At 41.8% G+C, this 27,532-nt stretch overlaps 2 protein-coding genes across 5 annotated transcripts in view; one reads left to right on the top strand and one right to left on the bottom strand.

The window, feature by feature from the left end:
* LOC105475564 (core 1 synthase, glycoprotein-N-acetylgalactosamine 3-beta-galactosyltransferase 1) overlaps positions 1 to 27,532 on the bottom strand; it is a 115,186-nt gene that overhangs the window by 85,215 nt on the left and 2,439 nt on the right. Inside the window, exon 1 of one of the 4 annotated variants that reach the window (XM_011730926.3) lies at positions 203 to 1,540. The exons of the other annotated variants lie outside the window; for them this stretch is intronic. The gene's annotated coding sequence lies outside the window, so the exon portion shown is untranslated. Of the gene's footprint in view, positions 1 to 202; positions 1,541 to 27,532 lie in introns of those variants that run through there. 4 annotated transcript variants of the gene reach the window in all.
* Positions 387 to 26,988, top strand: LOC112425532 (uncharacterized). The gene is made up of 7 exons (XM_071094066.1): positions 387 to 635; positions 730 to 918; positions 1,175 to 1,262; positions 3,971 to 4,182; positions 4,930 to 5,183; positions 24,165 to 24,294; positions 26,850 to 26,988. The coding sequence occupies exons 1-6, from the start codon at positions 387 to 389 to the stop codon at positions 24,235 to 24,237; spliced, it is 1,065 nt and encodes a 354-aa protein (XP_070950167.1). The 3' UTR covers positions 24,238 to 24,294; positions 26,850 to 26,988.

Below are 27,532 nucleotides of genomic sequence, written 5' to 3'. Positions count from 1 at the left end.
GCCCCCTGATACTCGTTTCCTGGCCCTTCTTCAGTCCCCCGCTCAACCTCCCCCTTACTCTGACCCGTCGTCGTTTCCATCCTCGTCGGCGCCACCCCTTCTGTCCACTCCTCCTGTGTCCCCACCAAACCTGACAGATCCTGTCTCTCCTGCCTCCTCCTCCTCCTTGCCTGTCTCAACCCATACCCCGTCCAGGACCAACCTCCTGTGCCCCTTGCAGGAAGTGGCAGGCGCCAAAGGAGTGGTCCGGGTCCATGTGCTGTTTTTGCTGGCAGACCTAAGATTGAAGAGCATGTAGGCTCTTGGCCAACCCGACTCTGTATATCAAAGAGTTCAGATACCTATGCCAGGCGTATGACCTCACCTGGCACGATCTGCATGTCATTATGACCTCAACCCTGTCCCCTGAGGAACGGGAACGTATCCTAGCGGCAGCCAGGCAGCACACTGACCAGGTTCATTTAACTGACCCCGCCATGCCAGTCGGCACCGAGGCGGTGCCCTTGGCCAAGCCCGGCTGGGAGTACCAGGTTGGGCAGGCAGGCCACCGCTGCCAAGACATGATGGTCCAGTGCCTTCTTGCTGGCATGCAGGCAGCCTCCAATAAGTCGGTCAACTTTGATAAATTAAAGGAGGTAGTCTAGGGCTCAGATGAGAATCCAGCTGTTTTTCTTAACCAACTGACTGAGGCACTCATTCAGTACATCCGCCTTGACCCTGCCTCCCTAGCAGGAGGAACTCTCTTGGCTACGTACTTTATTTCTCAGCTGGCTCCGGATATCTGGAAAAAGTTTAAAAAGGTGGAGGACAGCCGGCCATCAAAATCCCATCCAGGATTTAGTCAAACTGGCCTTCAAGGTCTACAACTCCAGGGAGGAAGCAGCTGAGGCCCAGCGACAGGCCAGGCTAAAACAGAAGGTACAACTCCAAACCCAGGCCTTGGTAGCAGCCCTGAGGCCGGCTGGCTCCAGGAGCTCTCAGAGAGGAGGTACTTCCCGAGCGCCACCTGGTGCCTGCTTCAAGTGCGGCAATGAAGGTCACTGGGCCAAGCAGTGCCCCAACTCTAAGGAGCCAACTCGCCCCTGTCCGAGCTGCTGGCAGATGGGCCATTGGAAGTCAGACTGCCCCAACATGAGGACGGTCGCTACGCCTCCATGTGACGACCCTCCTCCAGGTACTGGAGGCGTCTTCCAGCTCTTCGACACCGACGAAGATTGAAGAGGCTCGGACTCGGGAACCCCGCTTACTTTCGCTGAGCCCAGGTAGCGGTTAAGTCCATATCCTTCCTTATGGACATGGGGGCTACCTACTCTGTTTTGCCTTCCTTCAGTGGCCCCAGCCATCCTCCCGCTCTCACGGTCATGGGAATTGATGGCACTCCCTCCACCTACTGCCAGACTCCTCCTCTGTCTTGCTGCCTGGATGGCTCCCTCTTCTTGCACTCATTTCTTACCATTCCTTTGTGCCCAGTCCCCTTGTTAGGACGACACCTCCTCTCCAAGCTAGGGACCTCAGTGCACTTCCGGCCCAACCCCTCCCCGCACCTTGCGTTCTTCTTTCCCCTCCTCTTGCCTGATAAACCCCGCCGGGCTGACCCCCACTCCCGTTTCCAGTACCCATTAACCCTAAGGTGTAGGACACCTCCATCCTCATCATTGCCCAGCACCATACTCCAGTCTGCATCTGGCTGAAGGATCCCTCCAAGTTTCCCTCTAGACCCCAGTTCCCTACCTCCCTTGAACACTGACAGGGACTAAAACCCATCATCACGCGCCTGTTCCAGCAGCACATTCTAGTCCCTGCCAACTCACCATGCAATACTCCTATCCTGCCTGTATGGAAAAGCTCCGCAGGCTACCGCCTCATGCAGGATCTACGCCTCATCAATGAGGTAGTAGTCCCCACCTTTCCAGTTGTTCCTAACCCATATACACTTCTCTCACGCATTCCCTCTCACACATTCCCCCTGATAACACTCATTTTACTGTCCTTGACCTAAAGGATGCCTTCTTCACTATTCCCCTACACCCCGACTGTCACTTTGTCTGTCTTTACGTGGGAAGATCCAGACACTCATATTTCTTCCCAGCTGACTTGGACTGTTCTGCCTCAGGGTTCCGAGATAGCCCCCATTTTTTCGGACAGGCACTGACACAGGATGTTAGCCTCTGTCCCCTCACTCACAGCACACTATTGCAATATGTAGATGACTCATTGCTATGTAGTCCCTCCTGGGAGAACTCCCTTGCAGATACTGCTACACTTTTAAATTTTCTTGGCAACCGAGGTTATCAGGTTACCCCAGCCAAGGCTGAGCTTTGCACCCCTTCTGTCACCTACCTAGGCATACTCCTCACACCCACTACGAAAAGCCTCACGGCAGACAGAATAAGCCTTATTGAAACTCTTCAGCCTCCCCAGGATGCGGAAGAGATCTTGTCCTTCCTGGGACTGGTAGGGTATTTCAGGCATTGGATTTCCAACTTCAGGGTCCTAGCCAAGCCCCTCTACCAGGCTGCCAAGGAAGCGCCCACCGGACCGCTGTCCGACCCGTCATTGGTTGCCAACTCTTTCAAGAAGCTTCAGGACTGTCTCCTTTCTGCCCCCGTTCTCTCTCTCTCCCCAACCCCCTTCAGCCTTTTCATCTATTCACCGAGCGTCAAAAGGTAGCTACTGGCCTCCTAGCCCAGCCGGTTGGATCCACATACCAGGCTGTGGCCTATCTCTCCAAGCAGTTAGACCCCACAGTCCAGGGCTGGCAACCTTGTCTGTGAGCCCTGGCAGCTGCCACAGAACTTACCAAGGAGGCCCTCAAGCTCACCCTAGGACATCCTCTTACTGTCTACTCTTCTCACTGACTGTCAGATCTCATCACACACAAGTGTCTCAGCCACCTCACCCCATCCTGGCTTCAACAGTTCCACCTGCTATTCATCGAAAATCCTCACATCACCCTCACTACCTCACCTCCTCTAAACCCTGCTACCCTCTTGCCCACTCCAGGGTGCGATTCCGCCCCCGCACATTCCTGCCCGGAGGTTCTCACCACCTTGCTGCCCGCCTGCCTCGGTCTTTCCGAACAGCCATTAGAACACCCGGACCGTACCCTGTTCATGGATGGGAGTTCTGTCTTAACCCCCAATGGCCGCCGGCAAGTGGCATACGCTGTCGTAACAGCAACCCAGACGGTCGAAACCAGGCCCTTGCCTTTAGGCACCACCACCCAGAAGGCTGAACTCACTGCCCTTACTCGTGCCTTACTTCTCTCCGAAGGGCAGAGGGTTAATATCTACACAGACCCCAAATATGCCTACCTTATTGCACACACCTACTCCCTTCTCTGGCAAGAGCATGAGTTCCTTAGCACCAAAGGGACGCCAGTAGTCAATGGACCACATATAAAGAGGTTGCTTGATGCTCTCCAGGCCCCCAAGGAGGTAGCCATCATCCACTGTAAAAGCCACCAGCATTCTAAGGACCCTGTGTCGCAGGGTAACAACCTAGCTGATCCCACTGCACGGGCCACCACCCTCACTTCCTCCCCTACCCCAGCGCCTTTACTTTCTTTCCCCCACATATTCCCCCGACTACTCTCCCCAGGAACTTCAAACCCTGATGGCCCATCCCAGTGCCACCCAGAGCGAGGATGGGTGGGTGTTCATTGACAGCCGAGTAGCACTCCCTCAGACTCAGACCGACATACACCGCTCTCTCCACATAGGGCCTAAGGCTATGTATAACTTCCTGGAACCCACCCTTCACCTCCCCTCACTGCAGGCCCAAATTAGAAAGGTACATCAGCAATGTGCCACCTGTTCAGCTGCTAACCCCCAAGGCAGGCTCAGGCACCCAGGGCCCACTCATCAGCTAAGGGGTCACCAGCCAAGGGAAGATTGGCAACTTGATTTTACCCACATGTCCTGCCATAAAAAATTTCACTACCTGCTGATCCTGGTTGACACCTTTTCAGGATGGATCGAGGCTTTCCCCACCACCCGGGAAACTGCAGAGGTCGGGGCAACCACTCTCCTAGAGCACATCATCCCCAGGTTTGGTCTCCCCCGAACCATCCAATCAGACAATGGTCCGGCCTTCATTTCTAAACTCACCCAGCAGATGGCGGCCGCACTCCAGATTACCTGGAAGCTCCACATTCCCTACCATCCACAGTCATCTGGAAAGGTAGAAAGCGCCAACAGTCTCCTTAAACATGTGACCAAACTCAATCTAAAAACCTGCCTCTCGTGGGTGACTCTCCTTCCCTTGGCTCTCACTCGTCTTAGGGCAGCTCCGCGGGCCCCCACAGGGCTCAGCCCTTTTGAGCTGCTGTACGGACACCCATTCCTCTTCCAGGAGCTGCCGGCCCTCTCCCCTCCCTCAGGCTCCTACCTCCCTTACTTAACCCTTCTTCGTGAGCTTCTGAGAAAACAAACAGACCGGTGTCTCCCTGCATCCGCTTCCCCAACCCTCGAGAATCCTGCCATCGTAGCACCTGGAGACCTGGTCCAGGTCAAGCAGCTGCAACCCCAAGCCTTATCTCCACGGTGGGAAGGATCATACACCGTAATCCTCACCACTCCCACCGCTGCCAAGCTTCTTGGTCTTTCCTCCTGGTATCACCTGTCCCAGCTGAAAAAGCCACCCACCCAACATGATTCCAATTGGACCACTCAGGTTGTTACCCCTACCAAGTTACGACTCACATGCACAGGTAACGACCCTCTGCCTAACCTTCCTTGGCCATCTAGTCCTCCCAGATCTAGGTAAGACTCCTGCCCAAACTACCCCTACCGATCCATTCCGATGGAGGTTCTACCTTACCGAGACCTGGACCAGGGAGATCGCATGAGCTCCCTCACTATAGCCACAGAAGACTGCCAGCCTCAAGGGTGCCAAAGCCAAGTAACCTTTAATATCTCCTCCTTCCAGAGTATGCCCCAGAAGTGCCCCCCTCCATACCCAGTCATTTCTTTCACATATGATCAGACGAACGATGCCTGTCGATTCACTTGGGTTGAAACCAATGGAGGCTGCCCTTATCGCTACTGCAACATGCACAAGACCATTCTGGACACCAAAGAAATCCTCTGGCAGCAGCCCACTTCCTCTGTGCGACTGACTAGGAGTGACAAGTATGACAAGTCTACATTCTTCCTCACCATCCCTGACCCTTGGGACTTGAGGTGGGTGTTGGGGGTTGAGGCCTGCCTTTACCAAGGCATCCATGACTCTTATCCCGTGGCCCGACTCAGGATCTTTAGGGCCCACATTAGGGTCGTAAGCAGCCTTGTCAGCCTGGCCTCTGACATCAAACAACAGGGGAAAGCCATCTCAGCTATAGCTGACCCAGGCAGCAATCCCCAGGGCAGCAGCAACCCTTTTTCCTGGCTAACCTTAGTCAGGGAAGGGGCTCAAGTAGTACAAACGGCCGAGGTACACAACATCTCTCATTGTTTCCTGTGTGCAGCCTTGAATAAGCCCCCACTGGTTGCGGTACCCTTACCCAGACCTTTTAACTCCTCTAACCTAACCCCCTCCTTTCCCCTTTCCGGCCGAACCCTGGGAGAGGTCCCCTTGTTCCAAGACCCGCTTAGGCAACAACTCCCCTTTTGCTACTCCACCCCGAATGCTTCCTGGTGCAACCAGACCGGATCTGTACCTCCAAATCTAACCACCCCTCCAGGTGGGTATTTTTGGTGCAATTCCACCCTATCAAAAACCCTCCATGCTCCCAACACTACCCTATGCATTCCCATCTCCCTAGTCCCCAGCCTTACCCTGTACAGTGAGGCTGAGCTATCCTCCCTCCTGCCCTCTGCCCGCCCCTGCCAGTCAAGGGCAGTATTCCTTCCATTGATGATCGGGGTCTCTTTAGCCTCATCCCTTGTAGCCTCCGGCCTAGGAACCAGAGCCCTAATTCATTCTGTCCAGGCTTCTCAGGACCTTTCAGCCCGATTACAGGTAGCAATCGAAGCTTCTGCAGAGTCCTTGGCTTCCCTCTAATGACAGCTCACTTCAGTCGCCCAGGTGGCAGCCCAGAATCGGGCACTCAACCTCCTTACAGCCGATAAAGGCGGCACCAGCATGTTCCTCAATGAAGAATGTTGCTACTACATCAATGAGTCAGGACTAGTAGAAACCAATCTCCTCACTCTAGAAAGGATTCAGGAAGGGCTCCACCAGAAAAACCTCGGACCAGGGCCCTCACTTGGGTGGTGGCAATCGTCTACAGCCGGCTGGGTCCTACCCTTTCTAAGCCCCTTACTAATCATTAGATTCTTGCTACTCATAGCTCCCTGTGTCATCCGCTTTGTCCAGGACCGCATAAAGGAAGTCTTGCAGGTCACTGTCAATCAGATGCTACTCCACCCCTATACCTGAGTTCCAACCTCCGAAGAACCCCACAACGATCTATACCAGCAGGACGTAGCCAGATGAATACGTCGCCCCTTTTTCTTATTAGAAAGAGGTCGGAATGTTAGGCAGGAATCTAGACCCAACATGGTGGTATCACCTGGCATGGCAGGTCCTTTGTTAGGACTTCCCACCCATCACTTCCTGCTAAGACTCTCAGCGCTCGAAAAAAGCCCGTGCCCGCCAAAAAACCCCCGCTCTGCGCAAACTCCTGGACACATCATTCCTCAGAAATCGAAACCTAACTTAGGAAACCGAAACCTACAGACCCCGCCTACCTTGTCCTATAAAAGACCCCTGATACCTGCCCCGCGCGCGACTTCCTTGGCCCTCCTCCTAGAGGGCCGGTGAACCTCGCCCGCGAGCCCAATAAAGGCTACCTCTGTTTTCATCTGCCTCGTGTCTTCTTGCTCGGCTCCCCATTACATTACAGAACCTATTTTTACAACTTCAAAAACTAGAAAAAGAACAAACTAAACCCAAAGCTAGCAGAAGAAATAAAACAAGAACAGAGATAAACAAAATGGAAAATAGGAAAGCAACATGGAAAAATCAATGAAACTAAAAGGTTCTTCAAAAAGGAACAAAACTGATAAATCTCTAGCTAAACTAAGAAAAAAAAAGACTCAAATTACTGAAATCAGAAACAAAACTAAGGCATTGCTACCAGTTTTACAGAAATACAAAAGATTATAAGAGGATACTATGAACAACTGAATGCCAACAACTACATAACCTAGATGAGGAAAAACTGTTAGAAACACTAAACTTACTGAACCAGAATCAAAAACAAACAGAAAACCTGAAAATGCTACATTAGTAAGGAGATAGAATCAGTAATCAAAAACCTCCCAACAAAGAAAACCCCTGGACATGATGGCTTCACTGGTGAACTCTACTTAACATCTGAAAAAGAACTAAAACCAAGCCTTCTCAAATTAAAACAAACAAACAAACAAAAACAAAAACAAACAAACAAACAAACAGAAGAGGAGGGAACACTTCCTGACTCATTCTGTGAGGCCAGCATTACCCTGATACCAAAGCCAGACAAAGACACTACAAGAAAACCACAAACCAACAAAGGATGGTAGAAACCAGGAAGGGGAAGGGCAATGTGTTAAAGGATGCAGAGAGAGAGAGATGAGTTAAAGGATGCAGAATTACAGCTAATGATAAAAGCTGGAGCAATAAGTTACTGTACTCTATAGTACTGTAGGATGACTATAATTAACAATAATATATAGTTTCAAACAGCTAGGAGGATACTGAATGTTCTTAACACAAAGAAGTGTTTGAGATGATAGATATGCTAATTACCCTGATACATTATATGTACTGTAACATTGCTATGTACTCCAAAAATATGTACAATGACTGTGTCAATTAAAATTATTTTTAGAAAAAGAAATGAGAGCAACCTAAAAAGAGAAAAAAAACAAACTACAAACCAGTATCCATTATTAACAGTGATGTAAAAATTCTCAACAAAATACTAGCAAACTGAATTCAGCAGCATATTAAAAGATTATATACCATGACCAAGTGGGATTTATCCTGAAATGCAAGGATGATTTTACATATGGAAATCAATCAAGGCAATACACCCCATTAACAGAATTCAGGAGGAAAAAATAAAACCCTACATGGTCATCTCAACTGATGGAGAAAAAGCATCTGACAAAATTCAATATCCTTTCATGATATAAACACTCAACAAACTAGGAAATGAAGGAAACTACTTCAACATAATAAAAGCCATATATGAGAAACTCACAGTGAACATCATACACAATGGTAAAGGACTAAAAGCTTTTCTTCTAAGATCAAATGGTAAGGGACTCAAAGCTTTTCCTCTAAGATCCACAACAAGGCAAGAATGCCTGATTTAATCACTTCTATTCAACATACTACTCGAAGCTCTACTCAGAGCAATTAGGAAAGGAAAAGAAACAAAAGACATCCAAATCGGAAAGAAAAAGTAAAATTATGTTCTTACAGATGATATGATCGTATATGCAGGGAACCCTAAAGATTCCAAGAAAAAAAAAAACCTGTTAGAACTAATAAATCAATTTAGCAAAGAAGAAGCAGGATACAAAGTCAACACAAAAACAAGTTACATTTTTACACACTAGAACATTTCTTGAAATAATTATTCCATTTGCAATAGCATAAAAAAGAAACCTTAGGAATTAACCAAGACAGTGAAAGAGCTGTACAACAAAAACTACAAAACACTGCTGTGAGAAATTAAAGAATACATAATTAGAAAGACATTACACGTTCATCAATTGGAAAACTTAATATTGTTAAAATATCAATACTATCCAGAGACCTACAGATTCAATGCAGTTCCTTCTGAAATCCCAACGTTTTCTGCAGAAATAGAAAAATCCATTCTAAAATTCACATGGAATATTAAGGGACCCCGAATAGTCAGTTTTGAAAAAGAGGTACAAAGCTAGAAAACTCATACTTACTGATTTCAAGACTTACTACAAAGCTACATTGATCAAAATAGTGTAGTACTGGCATGAAAACAGACATACAGAACAATGAAATAAAGACTTCACAGGAAAAAAAAGGCATCTGACTTTATGGTCAAAGGATTTTTGGGAAGGGAGCCAAGACCAGGCTTACAGTCTGGGGCAGCTTCTCAATCCTGCTCAGCAGCTGCCTGGAAATTAACTCAGTGCCACTGGAAGGGGCACCCCGGGAGTGGTACTGGCCTTTCGGGCTTTGTGGGAGCTGGGTGAGGCCTGTTACTGTCGGCTTTCCCCCACTTCCCTGGTGACCTGTATGATGCTGTAGAGGCAGCCATAATCCCCTTGGGAACATAACTTCATTGGCATAAGAACCACACTTCCATCTCCCACAGCAGCCACAGCAAACCCCACCCAAGGAGAGTCTCAGCTCAGAAACGCCTAATCCAGCCCCCACCTGATGGTCTTTCTCTACCCACCCTGGTAGTCTAAGATAAAAGGATATAATCTCCTGGGAGCTCTATGGCCCCACCCACCACCTGAGAAACCCAAATACTTATCCTGGTGACCCGAGCGCAAGCTTGCATCCTCTTTATACTACCACAGCTGATTCTCTCTTGAAAGTGCCACCTCCTGGCTGGAGGCCAACCAACACAAAAACAGCACACTAAATGAAACTATAACCAAAGACCCTCACAGAGTCCACTTCACTCCTCTGCTATCTCCCCAAGGAAGAAGAGAAATCTAAAAGTTTGGAAAACATATTGAGAGAATAATTAAGGAAAACTTTCCTGACGTTGCTAGAGATCTAGACATACAAATAAAGCAAGCTCAAAGAACACCTGGAAATTCATTGCAAAAAGACCATCACCTACGCACATAGTCATCAGGTTATCTAAAGTCAAGACAAAGTAAAGAATCTTAAGAGCTGCCAGGCAAAAGAATCAGGTAACCTAAAAAGGAAAACCCATTAGATTAACAGCAGATTTCTCAGCAAAAACCCTACAAACTAGAAGGAATGTGGGTCCTATCTTTAGCCTCCTTAAACAAAACAATTACCAGCCAAGAATTTGTATCCAGTAAGAGTAAGGTTCATAAATAAAGGAAACATAGAGTCTTTTTTAGACAAACAAATGTTGAGAGAATTCACTACTACCAAGCCAGCAAGAACTGCTAAAAGGAGCTCTAAATCTTGAAACAAAACCTTAAATAGACCAAAATAGAACCTCCTTAAGGCATAAATCTTACAGGACCTGTAAAGCAGTAACATTAAAAAAAACAAAACAAAACAAAAACAACAAGTTATTCAGCCAACAACTAGCACAATGAATAGAACAGTACATTGCTTCTCAGTACTAACGCTGAATGTAAATGGCATAAATGCTCCACTTAAATGATACAGAATGGCAGAATGGACAAGAATTCACCAACCAAGTATCCGCTGCCTTTAAGAAACTCATCTGACACATAAAAGACTCAAACAAACTTAAGGTAAAGTGGTGGAAAAAGATAATCTATGCCAAAGATGGCCGAATAGGAATAGCTCCAGTCTGCAGCTCCCAGCATGAGCAACACAGAAGACAGGTGACTTCTGCATTTCCAACTGAGGTACCACGCCAATCTCACTAGGGCTTGTCAGACAGTGGGTGCAGCCCACGGAGCAGGGCAGGGCATCGCCTCACCCGGGAAGTGCAAAGGGTTGGGGAATTCCCTTTCCTAGCAAAGGGACGCCATGACAGATGGTACCTGGAAATTGAGGACACTCCCACCCTAACACTGCGCTTTTCCAATGGCCTTAGCAAACGGCACACCAGGATATTATTTCTCACGCCTGGCTCAAAGGGTCCCATGGCCACGGAGCCTCGCTCACTGCTAGCACAGCAGTCTGAGATCAAACTGAAAGACTCAGTGAGGCTGGGGTAGGGGCATCCGCCATTTAGGAGGATTGACTAGGTAAACAAAGCAGCTGGGAAGCTTGAACTGGGTGGAGCCCATCACAGCTCAGCAAGGCCTGCCTGCCTCTGTAGACTCCACCTCTGGTAGCAGGGCATAGCTGAACAAACGGCAGCAGAAACTTCTGCAGACTTAAAAGTCCCTGACAGCTTTGAAGAGAGTAGTGGTTCTCCAAACATGGAGTCTGAGATCTGAGAAGGGACAGACTGTCTCCTCAAGTGGGTCCCTGACTCCCAAGTAGCCTAACTGGGAGACACCTCCCAGTAGGGGCTGGCTGACAAATCATACAGCTGGGTGCCCCTCTGAAAGAAACAAAGCTTCTGGATCAGGTAGTAACATCTGCCCTTCTGCAATATTTGCTGTTCTGCAGCCTCCACTGGTGATACCCTGGCTAACAGGGTCTGGAGTGGACTTACAGCAAACTCCAACAGACCTGCAACTGAGGGTCCTGACTGTTAGAAAGGAAAACTAACAAACAGGACATCCACATCAAAACCCCACCTGTATATCACCATCATCAAACAACAAAGGGAGATAAAACCACAAAGATGGGGAGAAACCAGAGAAGAAAAGCTGAAAATTCTAAAAATCAGAGTGCCTTTTCTCCTCCAAAGGAATGCAGCTCCTCACCAGCAACGGAACAAAGCTGGACGGAGAATGACTTTGATGAGTTGACAGAAGAAAGCTTTAGACGATCGTTAATAACGAACTTCTCCAAGCTACAGGAAGATGTTTGAACCCATCGCAAAGAAGTTAAAAAGCTTGAAAAAAGATTAGACAAATGGCTAACTAGAATAAACAGTGTAGACAAGTCCTTAAATGACCTGATGGAGTGGAAAACCACGGCACGAGAACTACATGACGCATTCACAAGCTTCACAAGCTTCAGTAGCCAATTTGATCAAATGGAAGAAAGGGTATCAGTGACTGAAGATCAAATGAATGAAATGAAGCGAGAAGTTTAGAGAAAAAAAGAGTAAAAAGAAATGAACAAAGCCTCCAAGAAATATGGGACCATGTGAAAAGACCAAATCTACATCTGATTGGTGTAGCTGAAAGTGACAGGGAGAACAGAACCAAGTTGGAAAACACTCTTCAGGATACGATCCAGGACAACCTCCCCAACCTAGCAAGACAGGCCAACATTCAAATGCAGGAAATACACAGAACGCCACCAAGATACTCTTGGAGAAGAGCAACTCCAAGACACATAATTGTCAGATTCACCAAAGTTGAAATGGAGGAAAAAATGTTAAGGGCAGCCAGAGAGAAAAGTCGGGTTTTCCACAAAAGGAAGCCCACCAGACTAACAGCAGATCTCTCGGCAGAAACTCTACAGGCCAGAAAAGAGTGGGGGACAATATTCAACATTCTTAAAGAAAAGAATTTTCAACCCAGAATTCTATATCCAGCCAAACTAAGCTAAACAAGTGGAGAAGAAATAAACTCCTTTACAGACAGACAAATGTGGAGGGATTTTGTCACCACCAGGTCTGCCTTACAAGAGCTCCTGAAGGAAGCACTAAACATGGAAAGGAACAACCAGTACCAGCCACTGCAAAAACATGCCAAATTGTAAAGACTATCCATGCTAAAAAGAAACTGCATCAACTAACAAGCAAAATATCCAGTTAACATCATAATGACAGGATCAAATTCACACATAACAATATTAACCTTAAATGTAAATGGGCTAAATGCTGCAATTAAAAGACACAGACTGGTAAACTGGATAAAGAGTCAAGACCCATCAGTTTGCTGTAATCAGGAGACCCATCTCATGTGCAGACACACACATAGGCTCAAAATACAGGGACGGAGGAAGATCTACCAAGCAAATGGAAAACAAAACAAAACAAAAAGCATGGGTTGCAATCCTAGTCTCTGATAAAACAGACTTTAAACCAACAAACATCAAAAGAGATAAAGAAGGCCATGACATAATAGTAAAGGGATCAATTCAACCAGAAGAGCTAACTATCCTAAATACATATGCACCCAATACAACAGCACCCAGATTCAAAAAGCAAGTCCTTAGAGACCTACAAAGAGATTAGGACTCCCACACAATAATAATGGGAGACTTTAACACTCCACTGTCTCCACTGTCAACATTAGACAGATCAACGAGACAGAAAGTTAACAAGGATATCCAGGAATTGAACTCAACTCTGCACCAAGCGGACCTAATAGACATCTACAGAACTCTCCACCCAAAATCAACAGAATATACATTTTTCTCTCACACTTATTCCAAAATGGATCACATAGTTGGAAGTAAAGCACTCCTCGGCAAATGTAAAAGAACAGAAATTATAACAAACTGTCTCTCAGATCACAGTGCAATCAAACCAGAACTCAGGATTAAGAAACTCACTCAAAACCGCACAACTACATGGAAACTGAACAACCTGCTCCTGAATGACTACTGGTTACATAACGAAATGAAGGCAGAAAGAAAGATGTTCTTTGAAACCAATGAGAACAAAGATACAACATACCAGAATCTCTGGGACACATTTAAAGCAGTGTGTAGAAGGAAATTTATAGCACTAAATGCCCACAAGAGAAAGCAGGAAATATCTAAAATTGACACCCAAACATCACAACCAAAAGAACTAGAGAAGCAAGAGCAAACACATCCAGAGGCTAGCAGAAGGCAAGAAATAACTAAGATCAGACCAGAACTGAAGGAAATACAGACACAAAAAACCCTTCAAAAAAATCAATGAATCCAGAAGCTGGTTTTGTGAAAAGATCAACAAAATGGATAGACCGCTAGCAAGACAAAAAAGAAAAGAGAAAAGAATCAAATAGATGTAATAAAAAATGATAAAGGAGATATCACCACCAATCCCATAGAAATACAAACTACCATCAGAGAATACTATAAACACCTGTACGCAAATAAACTAGAAAATCTAGAAGAAATGGATAAATTCCTGGACACATACATTCTCCCAAGACTAAACCAGGAAGTTGCTGAATCCCTGAATAGACCAATAATAGGCTCCGAAATTGAGGCAATAATTAACAGCCTACCAACCAAAAAAAGTTCAGGACCCGAAGGATTTACAGCCGAATTCTACCAGAGGTAGAAAAAGGAGCTGGTTCTATTACTTCTGAAACTATTCCTATCAATAAAAAAAGAGGGAATCCTCCCTAATTCATTTTATGAGGCCAGCATCATCCTGATATCAAAGCCTGGCAGAGACACAACAAAGAAAGAGAATTTTAGACCAATATCCCTGATGAACGTCAATATGAAAATCCACAATAAAATACTGGCAAACTGAAGCCAGCAGCACACCAAAAAGCTTATCCACTATGATCAAGTTGGCTTCATCCCCGGGATGCAAGGCTGGTTCAACATACACAAATCAATAAACGTAATCCAGCATATAAACAGAACCAAAGGGAAAAAACCACATGATTTTCTCAATAGATGCAGAAAAGGCCTTCGACAAAATTCAACAGCCCTTCATGCTAAAAACTCTCAATGAATTTGGTATTGATGGGAAGTATCTCAAAATAATAAGAGCTCTTTATGACAAACCCACAGGCAATATCATACTGAATGGGCAAAATCTGGAAGCATTCCCTTTGAAAACTGGTATAAGACAGGGATGCCCTCTCTCACCACTCCTATTCAACATACTGTTGGAAGTTCTGGCCAGGGCAATCAGGCAAGAGAAAGAAATAAAGGGTATTCAATTACGAAAAAAGGAAGTCAAATTGTCCCTGTTTGCAGATGACATGATTGTATATTTAGAAAACCCTATCGTCTCAGCCCAATATGTCCTTAGGCTGATAAGCAACTTCAGCATAGTCTCAGGATACAAAATCAATGTGCAAAAATCACAAGCATTCCTATACACCAATAACAGACAAACAGAGAGCCAAATCATGAGTGAACTCCCATTCACAATTGCTTCAAAGAGAACAAAATGCCTAGAAATCCAACTTACAAGGGATGTGAAGGACCTCTTCAAGGAGAACTACAAACCACTGCTCAACGAACTAAAAGAGAACAGAAACAAATGGAAGAACATTCTATGCTTATGGATAGGAAGAATCAATATTGCGAAAATGCCCATATTTCCCAAGGTAATTTAGAGATTCAATGCCATCCCCATCAAGCTACCGATGACTTTCTTCACAGAATGGGAAAAAACTACTTTAAAGTACATATGGAACAAAAAAAGAGCCTGCATTGCCAAGACAATCCTAAGTCAAAAGAACAAAGCTGGAGACATCATGCTACCTGACTTCAAACTATACTACAAGGCTACAGTAACCAAAACAGCATGGTACTGGTACCAAAACAGAAATATAGACTAGTAGAAAGGAATAGAGCCCTCGGAAATAAAACCACACATCTACAACCATCTGATCTTTGACAAACCTGACAAAAACAAGAAATGGGGAAAGGATTCCCTATTTAATAAATGGTGCTGGGAAAACTGGCTAGCCATATGTAGAAAGCTGAAACTGAATCCCTTCCCTACACCTTATACAAAAATTAATTAAAGATGGATTAAAGACTTAAATGTTAGATATAAAACCATAAAAACCCTAGAAGAAAACCTAGGCAATACCATTCAGGACATAGGCATGGGCAACAACTTCATGACTAAAACACCAAAAGCAATGGCAACAAAATCCAAAATTGACAAATGGGATCTAATTAAAGAAAAGAGCTTCTGCACAGCAAAAGAAACTACCATCAGAGTGAATAGGCAACCTACAGAATGGGAGAAAATTTTTACAATCTACCCATCTGACAAAGGGCTAATATCCAGAATCTACAAAGAACTTAAACAAATTTACACGAAAAATCAAACAACCCCATCAAAAAGTGGGCAAAGGATATGAACAGACACTTCTCAAAAGAAGACATTTATGCAGCCAACAGACACATGAAAAAATGCTCACCATCACTGGTCATCAAAGAAATGCAAATCAAAACCACAATGAGATACCATCTCACACCAGTTACAATGATGATCATTAAAAAGTCAGGAAACAACAGATGCTAGAGAGGATGTGGAGAAACAGGAACACTTTTACACTGTTGGTGGGACTGTAAACTAGTTCAACCAACTGTGGAAGACAGTGTGGAGATTCCTCAAGGATCTAGAACTAGAAATACCATTTGACCTCGCCATCCCATTCCTGGGCATATACTCAAAGGATTATAAATCACATTGCTATAAAGACACATGCACACGTATGTTTATTTCGGCACTATTCACAATAGCAAAGTGAATTGGAACCAACCCAAATGTCCATCGATGATAGACTGGATTAAGAAAATGTGGCATATATACACCATGGAATACTATGCAGCCATAAAAAAAGATGAGTTCATGTCCTTTGTAGGGACATGGATAAAGCTGGAAACCATCATTCTCAGCAAACTATTTCAAGGATAGAAACCCAAACACTGCACGTTCTCACTCATAGGTGGGAATTGAAAAATGAGAATACTTGGACACAGGGTGGGGAACATCACACACTGGGGCCTGTCGTGGGGTGGGTGGAGCAGGGAGGGACTGCATTAGGAGATATACCTAATGTAAATGACTGGTTAACGGGTGCAACACACCAACATGGCACATGTATACATATGAAACCTGCACGTTGTGCACATGTACCCTAGAACTTAAAGTATAATAATAAAAAATAAAATAAAATTTAAAACAACAACAACAATAAAAAGATATTCCATGCCAATGGACACTGAAAGCAAGCAGGAGTAGCTATTTTTATATCAGACAAAACAGACTGGAAAGCAACAACAGTTAAAAAAGACAGAGACATTACATCATGACAAAAGGCCTTGTTCAACAGGAAAATATCACAATCCTAAATACATATGCACCTAACACTAGAGCTCCCTAATTTATAAAACAAGTACTGCTAGACTTTAGAAATGAGATAAACAGCAACACAATAATAGTGGCGGACTTTAATACTCCACTGACGGCACTAGACAAGTCATCAAGACAGAAAGTCAACAGAGAAACAATGGACTTAAACTATACCCCGGAACAAATTGACCTAACAGATATTCACAGAACATTTTGCCAACAACTACAGACTATACATTCTATTCACCAGCACATGGATCCTTCTCCAAGACAGACCACGACAGGACACAAAACAAGTCTCAACGAATTTAAGAAAATCGAAATTATAGCAAGTACTCTCTCACACTATAGTGGAATAAAATTGGAAATCAACTCCAAAAGGAACCCTCAAAACCATGCAAATACATGTAAATTAACCTACTGCTGAATGATCATTCGATCAACAATGAAATCAAGGTAGAAATTTAAAAATCCTTTGAACTGAATGATAAAAGTGACACAACATATAAAAACTTCTGTGATAAAGCAAAAGTGGTGCTAAAAAGAAAGTTCACAGCAATGAATGCCTATATCCAAAAAGTCTGAAAGAGCATAAATAGACGATCTAAGGTTACACCTTAAGTTACTAGAGAAACAAGAACAAACCAAACCCAAACCCAGAAGAAGAAACAAGGATCAGAACAGAACTAAATGAAATTGAGACAAAGAAAGAAAGAAACAAAAAACACAAAAGATAAATGAAACAGAAAGCTCCTTCTTTGAAAAAGATAAACAAAATCGATAGGCCATTAGTTAGATTAACCAAGCAAGAAGAGAGAAGATCCAAATAAGCTCTCTTAGAAATGAAATGGAGATATTACAACTGATACCACAGAAATACAAAAGATCATTCAAGGCTACTATGAACCCCTTTACGTGCACAAACTAGAAAATCTAGAGGAAATGGGTAAATTCCTGAAAACATAAAACCCTCCTAGATTAAACCAGGAAGAAATAGAAACTCTGAACAGACCAACAACAAGCAGCAAGACGGAAACGGTAATTAAAACTGCCAACAAAAAAAACGTCCAGGACCAGATGGATTCACAGCTAAATTCTATCCAATATTCAAAGAAGAACTGGTACCAATCCTATTGACACTACCCCACAATACAGAGAAAGAGGAAACCCTCCCTAATTCATTCTATGAAGACCGTATCACCCTAATACTAAAACCAGTAAATAATATAACAGAAAAAAAAAAAAGAAAGAAAGAAAGAAAGAAAGAAAAGAAAACTACAGGCCAATATCCCTGGTGAACATAGATGCAAAAATCCTCAACAAAATACCAGCTAACCGAATCCAACAGCACATCAAAAAGATAACACATCATTATCAAGTGGGTTTCATGCTAGGGATGCAGGGATCGTTTAACATACACAAGTCAATAAATGTGACGTACCATATAAACAATTAAAAACAAAAAATCACATAATCATCTCAATAGACACAGAAAAGGCATTTGACAAAATCCAGTGTTCCTTTATAATTAAAACACTCAGCAAAATTGGCATAGAAAGGAGATGCCTTAAGGTAATAAAAGCCATCTATGACAAACCTACAGCCAACATTATACTGAATGGGGAAAAGTTGAAAGCATTTCCCCTGAGAACTGGAACAAGACAAGGATGCCCAGTCTCACTACTACTGTTCAACATAGTACTGGAAGTCCTAGCCAGAGCAATCAGACAAGATAAGGAAATAAAGGGCATCAAATCAGTAAAGAGGAAGTCAAACTGTTGCTGTTTGCTGATGATATGCTCGTATACCAAGAAAACCCTGAAGATTCATCCAAAAAGCTCCTAGAATTGGCAAATGAATTCAGTAAAGTTTCAGGATACAAAATTGATGTACACAAATCGGTAGCATTGCTATACACTAACAGCAACCAAGCTGAAAATCAAATCAATAACTCAACCCCTTTTACTATGTCTGCAAAAAAAAAAAAAACTTAGGAATATACCTAAGGAAGTGAAAGACATCTACAAGAAAAACTACAAAACACTGCTGAAAGAAATCATAGATGACACAAACAAATGGAAACACATCTCATGCTCATGGATGGCTAGAGTCAATACTGTGAAAATCATCATACTGCCAAAAGCAATCTACAGATTCAATGCAATTCCTATCAAAATATCACCATTCTTTGCAGAGCTAGGGAAAACAATCCTAAAATTCATATGAAACCAAAAAAGAACACACATAGCCAAATCAAGACTAAGCAAAAACAAAAACAAAAAAACCCAAAACCCACAAATCTGGATGTATCACATCACCCAACTTCGAACTAAACTATAAGGCTATAGTTACTGAAACAGCATAGTACTGGTATAAAAATAGGCACATAGACCAATGAAACAGAATACAGAACCCAGAAATAAAGCCAAATACTTACAGCCAAATGATCTTTGACAAAGCAAACAAAAACATAAAGTGGGGAAAGGACACCCTATTCAACAAATGGTGCTGAGGTGATTGGCAAGCCACATGTATAAGAATGAAACTGGATCCTCATCTCTCACCTTACACAAAAATGAACTCAAGATTAGATCAAAGACTTAAATCTTTTAAGACCTGAAGCCATAAAAGTCCTAGAAGATATTATCAGAAAAACCCTTCTAGACATTGGCTTAGGCAAAGACTTCATGACCACGAACCCAAAAACAAATTCAACAAAAACAAAGACAAATAGATGGGACTTAATTAAACTAAAAAGCTTCTGCACAGCAAAGGAAATAATCAGTAAACAGACAACCCACAGAGTGGGAGAAAAGCTTAGTAAACTATGCATCTGACAAAGGTCTAACATCCAGAATCTATAAAAAACCCAAACAAATCAGCAAGAAAAAAGCAAAACAAACAATCCCATCAAAAAGTGGGCTAAGGACATGAATAGACAATTCCCAAAAGAAGATATACAAATGTCCAACAGACATATGAAAATATGTTCAACATAACTAATTATCAGGGAAATGCAAACCAAAACCACAATGCGATACCATCTTACTCCTGCAAGAATCACCATAATCAAAAAATCAAAAAATAATAGATGTTGGCATCAATGTGGTAAAAAGATCAAACTTTTACACTGCTGCTAGGAATGTAAACTAGTATAACCACTATGGAAAATGATGTGAAGATTCCTTAAGGAACCAAATATCTACCATTTGACCCAGCAATCCCACTACTGGGTATCTACCCCCCAAAAAAAAAGAAGTCATACAAAAAAAGACACTTGAACACACGTTTATAGCAACACAATTTGTAACTGCAAAAATACAGAATCAGCCCAAATGCCCATCAATCAACAAGTGGATAAAGAAAATGTGGCATGTATAATACATATACAAATACACACACACACACCATGGACTACTACTCAGCCATGCAAAATAACCAAATAATGGCATTCACAGCAACCTGGATGGAGTTGGAGACCATTATTCTAAGTAAAGTAACTCAGGAATGGAAAACCAAACATTGTATGTTGTCACTCATAAATGGGAACTAAGCTATGAGGATGCAAAGGCACAGAATGATACAATGGACTTTGGGAACTTGAAGTAAAGGGTGGGAAAGGGTGAGGGATAAATGACTACACATTGGGTACTGTGTACACTGCTTGGGTGAGGGGTGCACCCAAATCTCAAAAATTATTACCAAAAAACATGTCCATGTAATCCAACACCACCTGTTCCCCAAAAACCTATTGAAATAAAAAAAGGAAAAGAAAAAATAACTCAAAATGGATCAAAGACCTAAATATAAGACCTAAAACTATAAAATTCTTAGAACACTGAACAAAAGAGCTTCATGACATTATATTTGGCAATTATTTCTTGGATGTGACAACAAAGGCAGTCACTGAAAGAAAATACTGGCAAATTAGACTTCACGAAAAATTTTTAAATTTGTACATCAGAAGACCATATCAACAGTAAAAGGCCAGCCACAGAATGGGTGAAAATATAGGCAAATCATATATCTGATAAGAGATTAGTATCCAAAATATATAGAAAATTCCTGAAACTCAACCAAAAGAAAAACCTGATTCAACAATGTGCAAAAGACTCAAATAGAGACACACAAATGGCCAATAAACAGAGGAAAAGATAAACATCTCTAATCATTAGCAAAACAAATCAAAACTACAATGAGATGCTACCTTATACCCACAAGAATGGCTACCATCAAAATTCAGAAAATAAGTGTTGAAGAGAATGTGGAGAAACTGCAACCCTTGCACACTATTGGTTTGAAAGTAAAATGTTATTTCTGCTATGGAAAACAGGATGAAAATTCCTCAAAAAATTAAAAATAGAATTACAACATGATCCAGCAATTCCACTTCTGGATATATACCCCTTGAGAGCAGAGTTTCAAGAAAGTATTTGTACACTCATGTTCATTGGAGCAGTATTCACAAGAGTTAAAATGTGAAGCAAACCAAGTGTTCACCAAGGATGAACGAACAAGCAAAATGTGGTATTTACATACAATGGAATATTATTCAGCCTTAAAAAGTAAGGAAATTCTGATATATGCTACAAAATGAATGAATCTTGAGGACATTTTGCTAAATGAAATAAGCCAATCACAAAAGAACAAATAATGTACAATTCCACTTACATGAAGTACTTTAAAGTAGTGAAAATCAGAGAGAGAGAATTTTGGTTTCCAGGGCCTGTGGAAAGGTGAGAATGGAAAGCTGTTGTTTAAATGGATATACAGCTTCAGTTTTACAAAATAAAGAGTTCTGGAGATAAACAGCGATGATGGTTGCACAACAATATAAATGTAGTACCACTGATCTGTAAACTTAAAAATGATTATGATGGTAAAGTTTATACGTATTTTACCACAATTTTAAAAAGCTTGAGAAAAAAAGGTATCAATGATAATGATGTTGATTTCCTCTGAATTAACCTGTATGTAAAGTAATCCCAGCTAAAACACAGGAAGATTTTTAAAAATTATATAACTTGGCAAAAAGCATTCTAAAACTTCAGACCAATAAACAAGTGGGTGTAACTGGAAAATTCTGGAAAGGGGCACTGTGGGAAGGGGTGTACTAATCTGATCCGATCAATTTTAAATTATAAAAAAGATTTTCAAAAAGTAATGTGGCAAAAATTATTCTAAATGTTATCTGGAAAAATAGGTGAGTATAACTGGAAAACTCTTGAAAGGGGAACTGAGGGAGAGGAAGAGACGAAGTTTACTACATATAAAAATATATTACCTTAAAGAATGTAATAAAAACAATGATATTTATGCTGAACAGGCTCTGAGTCTGCTTTTAAAAAATGCATTTGTTAATACTAAAGACAATGTGCTGAGAAACTGTTCTCTCCATCAAACTGTCAAAAACTATGTTGTTTGAAATTTTATAAAGTGAGAATGGAACATCCCACTCTTGCACTGATGGTAGATCATTATGAAACAGAAGCAGCCTCAATTTGCAACTCAGAGCTTCAGATAAGAGGTTTCCAGACACAACATTCCACATGTATCTCGATTTTGTAGTCTCCAGGGAATCAGAACCCTGAGTCAGCTTCTCAGCCCAGGCCTGATGTTTATTAACCCTTGACACACTGTCTTGCTGTGCTTTAAGCTTATCAAATATTGTTGCATTTAAACTTTGTCCAAACTCCACCCCTCTCCAAAATCCTATAATAACCCTGGTTCATTCTTTAGTGAAAAGGTGGCATTTCTTCTGCTGTGCAAGTCTCCCTCACTGCAGCAAGCTAATTAACCTTTGTCAGCCTACAGATGTCTCCCTGGTGGTCTTTACCAGATAAATCTTATAAAGGGACTTTATCAGGTTGAAATAAAGAGTCTATGAAAAACAAAAGTTTATGTGGAAATTTAAAACATAATAGCATTTCAAATCAAGAAAAAGGTGGCTTATTGAAAAACGGTATTGAATTAATTAATCTTTTGGGAAAAAACAAAACCAGCTGGATCCTTAACTTTCTGGTAACAATTTCAAAAGTTTCTAAGATTTCAGTATTTTAGAAAATGGAATTAAAACAAAACTGGAAGAAAATATATTTTTGCATTTTTGTATTACGAACTGAGATCTCTCCCAAACTCGGAGGCTGTGACTATTAAAAAACTATGAGTTTATCCACTGGATAAATTTCTGGCAATGAGGTCGCTAGTTAAAGGGCATATTTCTTTATGAAATATTTTTTTTTAATGTGCAGCAAAAAGAACCAAAAAGTATCATAAATAATAAAAAATATAAAAAATTAACCAAATATAAAAACAGTAAAAGATTCACAGTAAAAAATGGTCAACGATGTTCAAATTTCACTCACAAAGGTAAATCAAATGAAGAGATACTATTTTTAACCTAACATATTGGCAAAACTTTTAAAGTTTATTATCAGCTATTATTGACACAGATATAAGAAAACTGGCAGTCCTATATTCTTTCTCATAATACACACTTTTACTGTCTTTTGGAAGGGCATTTCACAACATCTTTTAAAATTTTTAATTATGGATTGATACATCACTTCATGATCAGAAATTTATTTTACAGATACAATCACAGAAGTCAGCCAAGATGCTCAAGACAGCCATAACCATAAAAGGATGTTTGTCTGTTGATGAGGAACCAGTTTAAAAGAAAAAAAAGATACAGCCATAGCATAGAATACTTGTAGCTGTTAAAAATGATCTACATGTGCTGATAAGGAAAATCTTTGTGCTTTTGAAAAAGGTTACTTTTTATTGTTAATAAGGTATACTGGGTATTTTTTCTAAACATTAGAAAATGTAAAGAAAACAAAAGGAACAAACCTGAACAAATGAAAGAAAACCGTAGACAGAAAAGAATAAATTTTCTTTACCATCTCTACCACTATCTCTCCCCAAAAGTAACTGCTTTCATATCGCTGGGTAATGCCTATATCATCACATATGCATGTTCAGCTTTTACTTTACATCAGAGATCACACTTATCCATTAGTCTGTGCTTTATCCCTTCACTTACTTTTTCCATAACATAATGTCATTCATTTTAACAACTGTGTAAGATAAAAGGTTTATTTGTTTAAAACAATATACCGAAATCTTTTCTAGTATGATCTCACTTGGCTTTTTAAATGTTTCTGTATATATTTAAAAATCTGTTAAGATACATATACATATGATATTTAACAAGAGCTATCTCTGGGAACTAGCACTGGGTGGCACGAGCAAAGAAGCACAATTTTTTAATTTTATAACCTTTTGACATTTTAATTTTGCATCAGGTACACATACTACTTTTCTGATAAAATTAAAGGAGGCTATTTTTATCTACAGAGTGAAATAATATGATAAAAATGAAAGTTCACTAATTTCTCTACACTTGTTAAACAAAATGATCTCTTGATCCTTTCAGACTTCTCCAAGTTTCAGATTCATGTACACAAATGCCTGCTAAACACTTCCACCTGGACCTGAGGCAGCTCTAATTCAACACCTCCAAAGTGACTCATCATCTTCCTCTGCTCATTTTACCTTAATTACTGGTAATTACCTAAATTACTCACCAATGGGTTCCTATTTCACTCAGAGTCACAGGATTATCTAAACTAGAAAGTACAGAGATATTCTTAATGCTTCCCTTATCTTCACCCCAAATCTAATTACCAAGTCTTGCCAACATTATTTCCTAAATATTATTCTAATCCATTGTCTCCTCTCCATTTCTAGTATTTATCCTATTTCAGACTCTCCTCTCTCCCCCAGGCTATTACAATATCTAACCTGCCTCAGGTGCTATCCCTCTTTAACTGACATCAGAGCTGGGTAACTCTCACCAGAATGAGCTCTCTAAAATGAAAAGCTGACCATGTCACTCCATGAATCCTTTCACAGAACTCCACTGCCTACAAGACAAAAAAAAACTAAACATTTCTAATTAACATGATATATATAAAGGCTATGATCTAGAGCCTGTCCAGGTTTCCAGCCTCATCTTTTCCTATTCTGTGCATTACAATTAATGTCTACTTCAGCAATCCTGAACTATCTACAGTTCCTGAAAGATTCCCAATACGGTCAGCTCCTCTATTCCTACTGTCTTCTCTGACTACAACACTTGCTTTCCACCAGCCTCTGTAAATCCCATCAAACTAAGGTTTCTTAACCTTGGCGCTACTGACATCAAGAGCTGGATAACTCTGTTGTGGAAGCTGTCCTGTTGAATGTAGGATGTTTAGCAGCATCCTGGGCCTTTACTCACTAGATGCCAGTAGCATTCCCCCTAGTTGTGACAAAAATGTCTCTAGACATTGCTAAATGTTTCCTGGGGAAGAAAACAGGCCCAGGTAACAACTTCTCCATTAATTTGTTAAAACTGTTTCTCATATTTACATAAAAGATCTCCCCCGTCTCTACTAAAAATACAAAAAAAAAAAAAAAATTAGCCGGGCGCGGTGGTGGGCACCTATAGTTCCAGCTACTGGGGAGGCTGAGGCAGGAGAATGGCGTGAACCCGGAAGGCGGAGCTTGCAGTGGGCTGAGATCGCACTACTGCACTCCAGCCTGGGCGACAGAGGGAGACTCTGTCTCAAAAAAAAAAAAAAATCTCAAGAAGAATAGAGATAAGACTACTTTTAACACTAATTGCCTTTGAGGAAGACAACTGGGTAACTGGAGTGGGATGAAAAAAACTTACTTTTCAAAACATTCACTGTGTGTTTTTAGTCTTGTACCTCTTCTAACTTCTCCAGTGCTATCACCCTGGTCTGTGCAACTGCTCTTTTAACTACTGCAACAACATGCTAACCAACTTTCCCCTTCCTTTAGCCTTTCCTTCTTAGGCCCATTTTTACCTGTAGCCACAGTGATCCTTTTAAAACTGAAATCGGATCACGTCACTCATTTGCTCAAAAACCTCCCATCTTCCTAATCTCAGACCACCAAAACCTTACAACGATCTTCCCACAATCTGCATCCTACTCCACCCCTTTCTTTCTGATCTCTTCTCCCCAGTATTTGGTGTTTCTGTAGGTCAAAAAATGAACAAACAGCGGCCATTTCATAGACTGAACCTGATACTAACTGCTTGCCATTCCTCAGACGTGCCAGGGTCTTTGCACTTACTGTTCTCTGCTGAGAACACGCACCCAGATGCTCATATGGCTCACTCTCCAACTCCTTCAGGTCTTCACTTTTCAGGAGTCTTCACTGGCCCACCCTATGCTTACCCACAGCACCTATTAATATCTAATATTATTTTACTTATCCATCTTGTTTACTGTGTCTTTTCCATCTTGATCAGTGGTTCTGAAACCTGAGTCTGCATCACAATTATTTGGAAGGCTAGTTAAATAAAGAGTTCTGGGATGGAGCCTGAAAATTTCAGTTTCTAACAACTTCCCAGGTGATGCTGATGCTGCAGATCCAGGGACCACATTTTTAGAACCTGTTTCAGAATGTAAGCTCCATGAGGACAGAGATTTTTGTCTATCCACTGTTTTATCTCTAGGACGTGGCACATAGTAAGCACTTGCTGTGGTCTGAATGCTTGCCTCCTCCAAAACTCATGTTGAACCTTAATCACCAGTGTTGCAGTACTGAAAGCTGGAGTCTTTAAATGGTGACTGGGTCCTAAGGGTTCAGCCCTCATGAACGAGTTATCATGGGAAAGGAACTGGTAGCTTTATAAGAAAAGAGAGTTCTGGGCTAGCATGCTCGGACCCCTCACCATGTGGTGCCCTGTGCTACCTCAGGACTGTGCAGAGTCCATACCAGCAAGGCCCTCACCAGATGTGGCCCCCTGAACCAAGACTTTTCAGCCTTCATAACTGTAAGGAATAAATTTCTTTTCTTTATAGATTACCCAGTTTCAGATATTCTGCTATTAAGACATCACTGATATATGTAAATAAATATAAGTGTCCCATCCTGTTTCCACGGTAGCCTCTGACTCAGCCTATGATGCTAAACATTTACTGAACACTGTAAAAGAAACCGTGTAACTGTTACAGGTTAAACTGTGTTCCCCCAAAAGATAGGTTGAAGTCCTAATTCCAGTACCTCTGCATGTGACCTTCTTTCTTTTTTTTTTTCAAAACAGGGTCTTTGCAGATGTAATAAGTTAAGATGAGGTGATTAGGGTGGATCTTAATCCAATACGACTAGTATCCTTCTAACAAGTGGAGCACACCATATGAAGACAGAGCCACACAGGGATTATGTCGTGATAAGAATCAGAGACTGGAGTGATATAGCTGCAAGCCAAAAAATGCCAAGGATTGGCAGTAACACAAGGTAAGAGGCATGGAACAGACTGTCCCCTCGAACCTTGAGAGAGCATAGCCTTACCTACATCTTGACTTCAGACATCTTGCCTCCAGAACTGAGACAATAAATCTGTTGTTTTAAATCACCCAGTTTGTCGTATTTTGTTACCAAGGCCCTAGAAAACTAATACAATGACCAAGAATGCAAATAACTATGCCAAGCTGTATTTAATTTCAAGTTCTGCCTATTATCCAACATCTACCCATTTAAATGTGCTTTAATATACAGGTTTCCCATTCCAGAATCTCCCTAGTGTTGCCTCTCGTTGCCCCCAACATGCCCCTTCAGTGTGCAAGGCAGCACATACTACAGGTGCTTATTTAGACTTTCCTTTCAGTTTCACCCACCTTCTTATGTGCTTCCCTAGATCACAAATACCAGTTTCTTTATATATATTTTTTTTCTTTCCAAGGTACACTTCCTATTCTCACACATTACAGATGTTGGCATATATTT

The sequence above is a fragment of the Macaca nemestrina genome, chromosome 4 (assembly GCF_043159975.1).
Source record: "Macaca nemestrina isolate mMacNem1 chromosome 4, mMacNem.hap1, whole genome shotgun sequence".
NCBI classification, from domain to species: Eukaryota; Metazoa; Chordata; class Mammalia; order Primates; family Cercopithecidae; genus Macaca; species Macaca nemestrina.
This window is presented reverse-complemented; position numbering and strand designations above follow the sequence as displayed.

What these genes read in the sequence shown, in the direction of transcription:
- LOC112425532 (XM_071094066.1), top strand. Translation starts at nt 387, where the DNA reads ATGACCTCAACCCTGTCCCCTGAGGAACGGGAACGTATCCTAGCGGCA. An exon ending in AGGCCAGGCTAAAACAGAAG is followed by an intron (nt 919 to 1,174) that starts GTACAACTCCAA and finishes ACCCTCCTCCAG; the next exon opens with GTACTGGAGGCGTCTTCCAG. An exon ending in CCTGACCCTTGGGACTTGAG is followed by an intron (nt 5,184 to 24,164) that starts GTGGGTGTTGGG and finishes TGATCCTTTCAG; the next exon opens with ACTTCTCCAAGTTTCAGATT.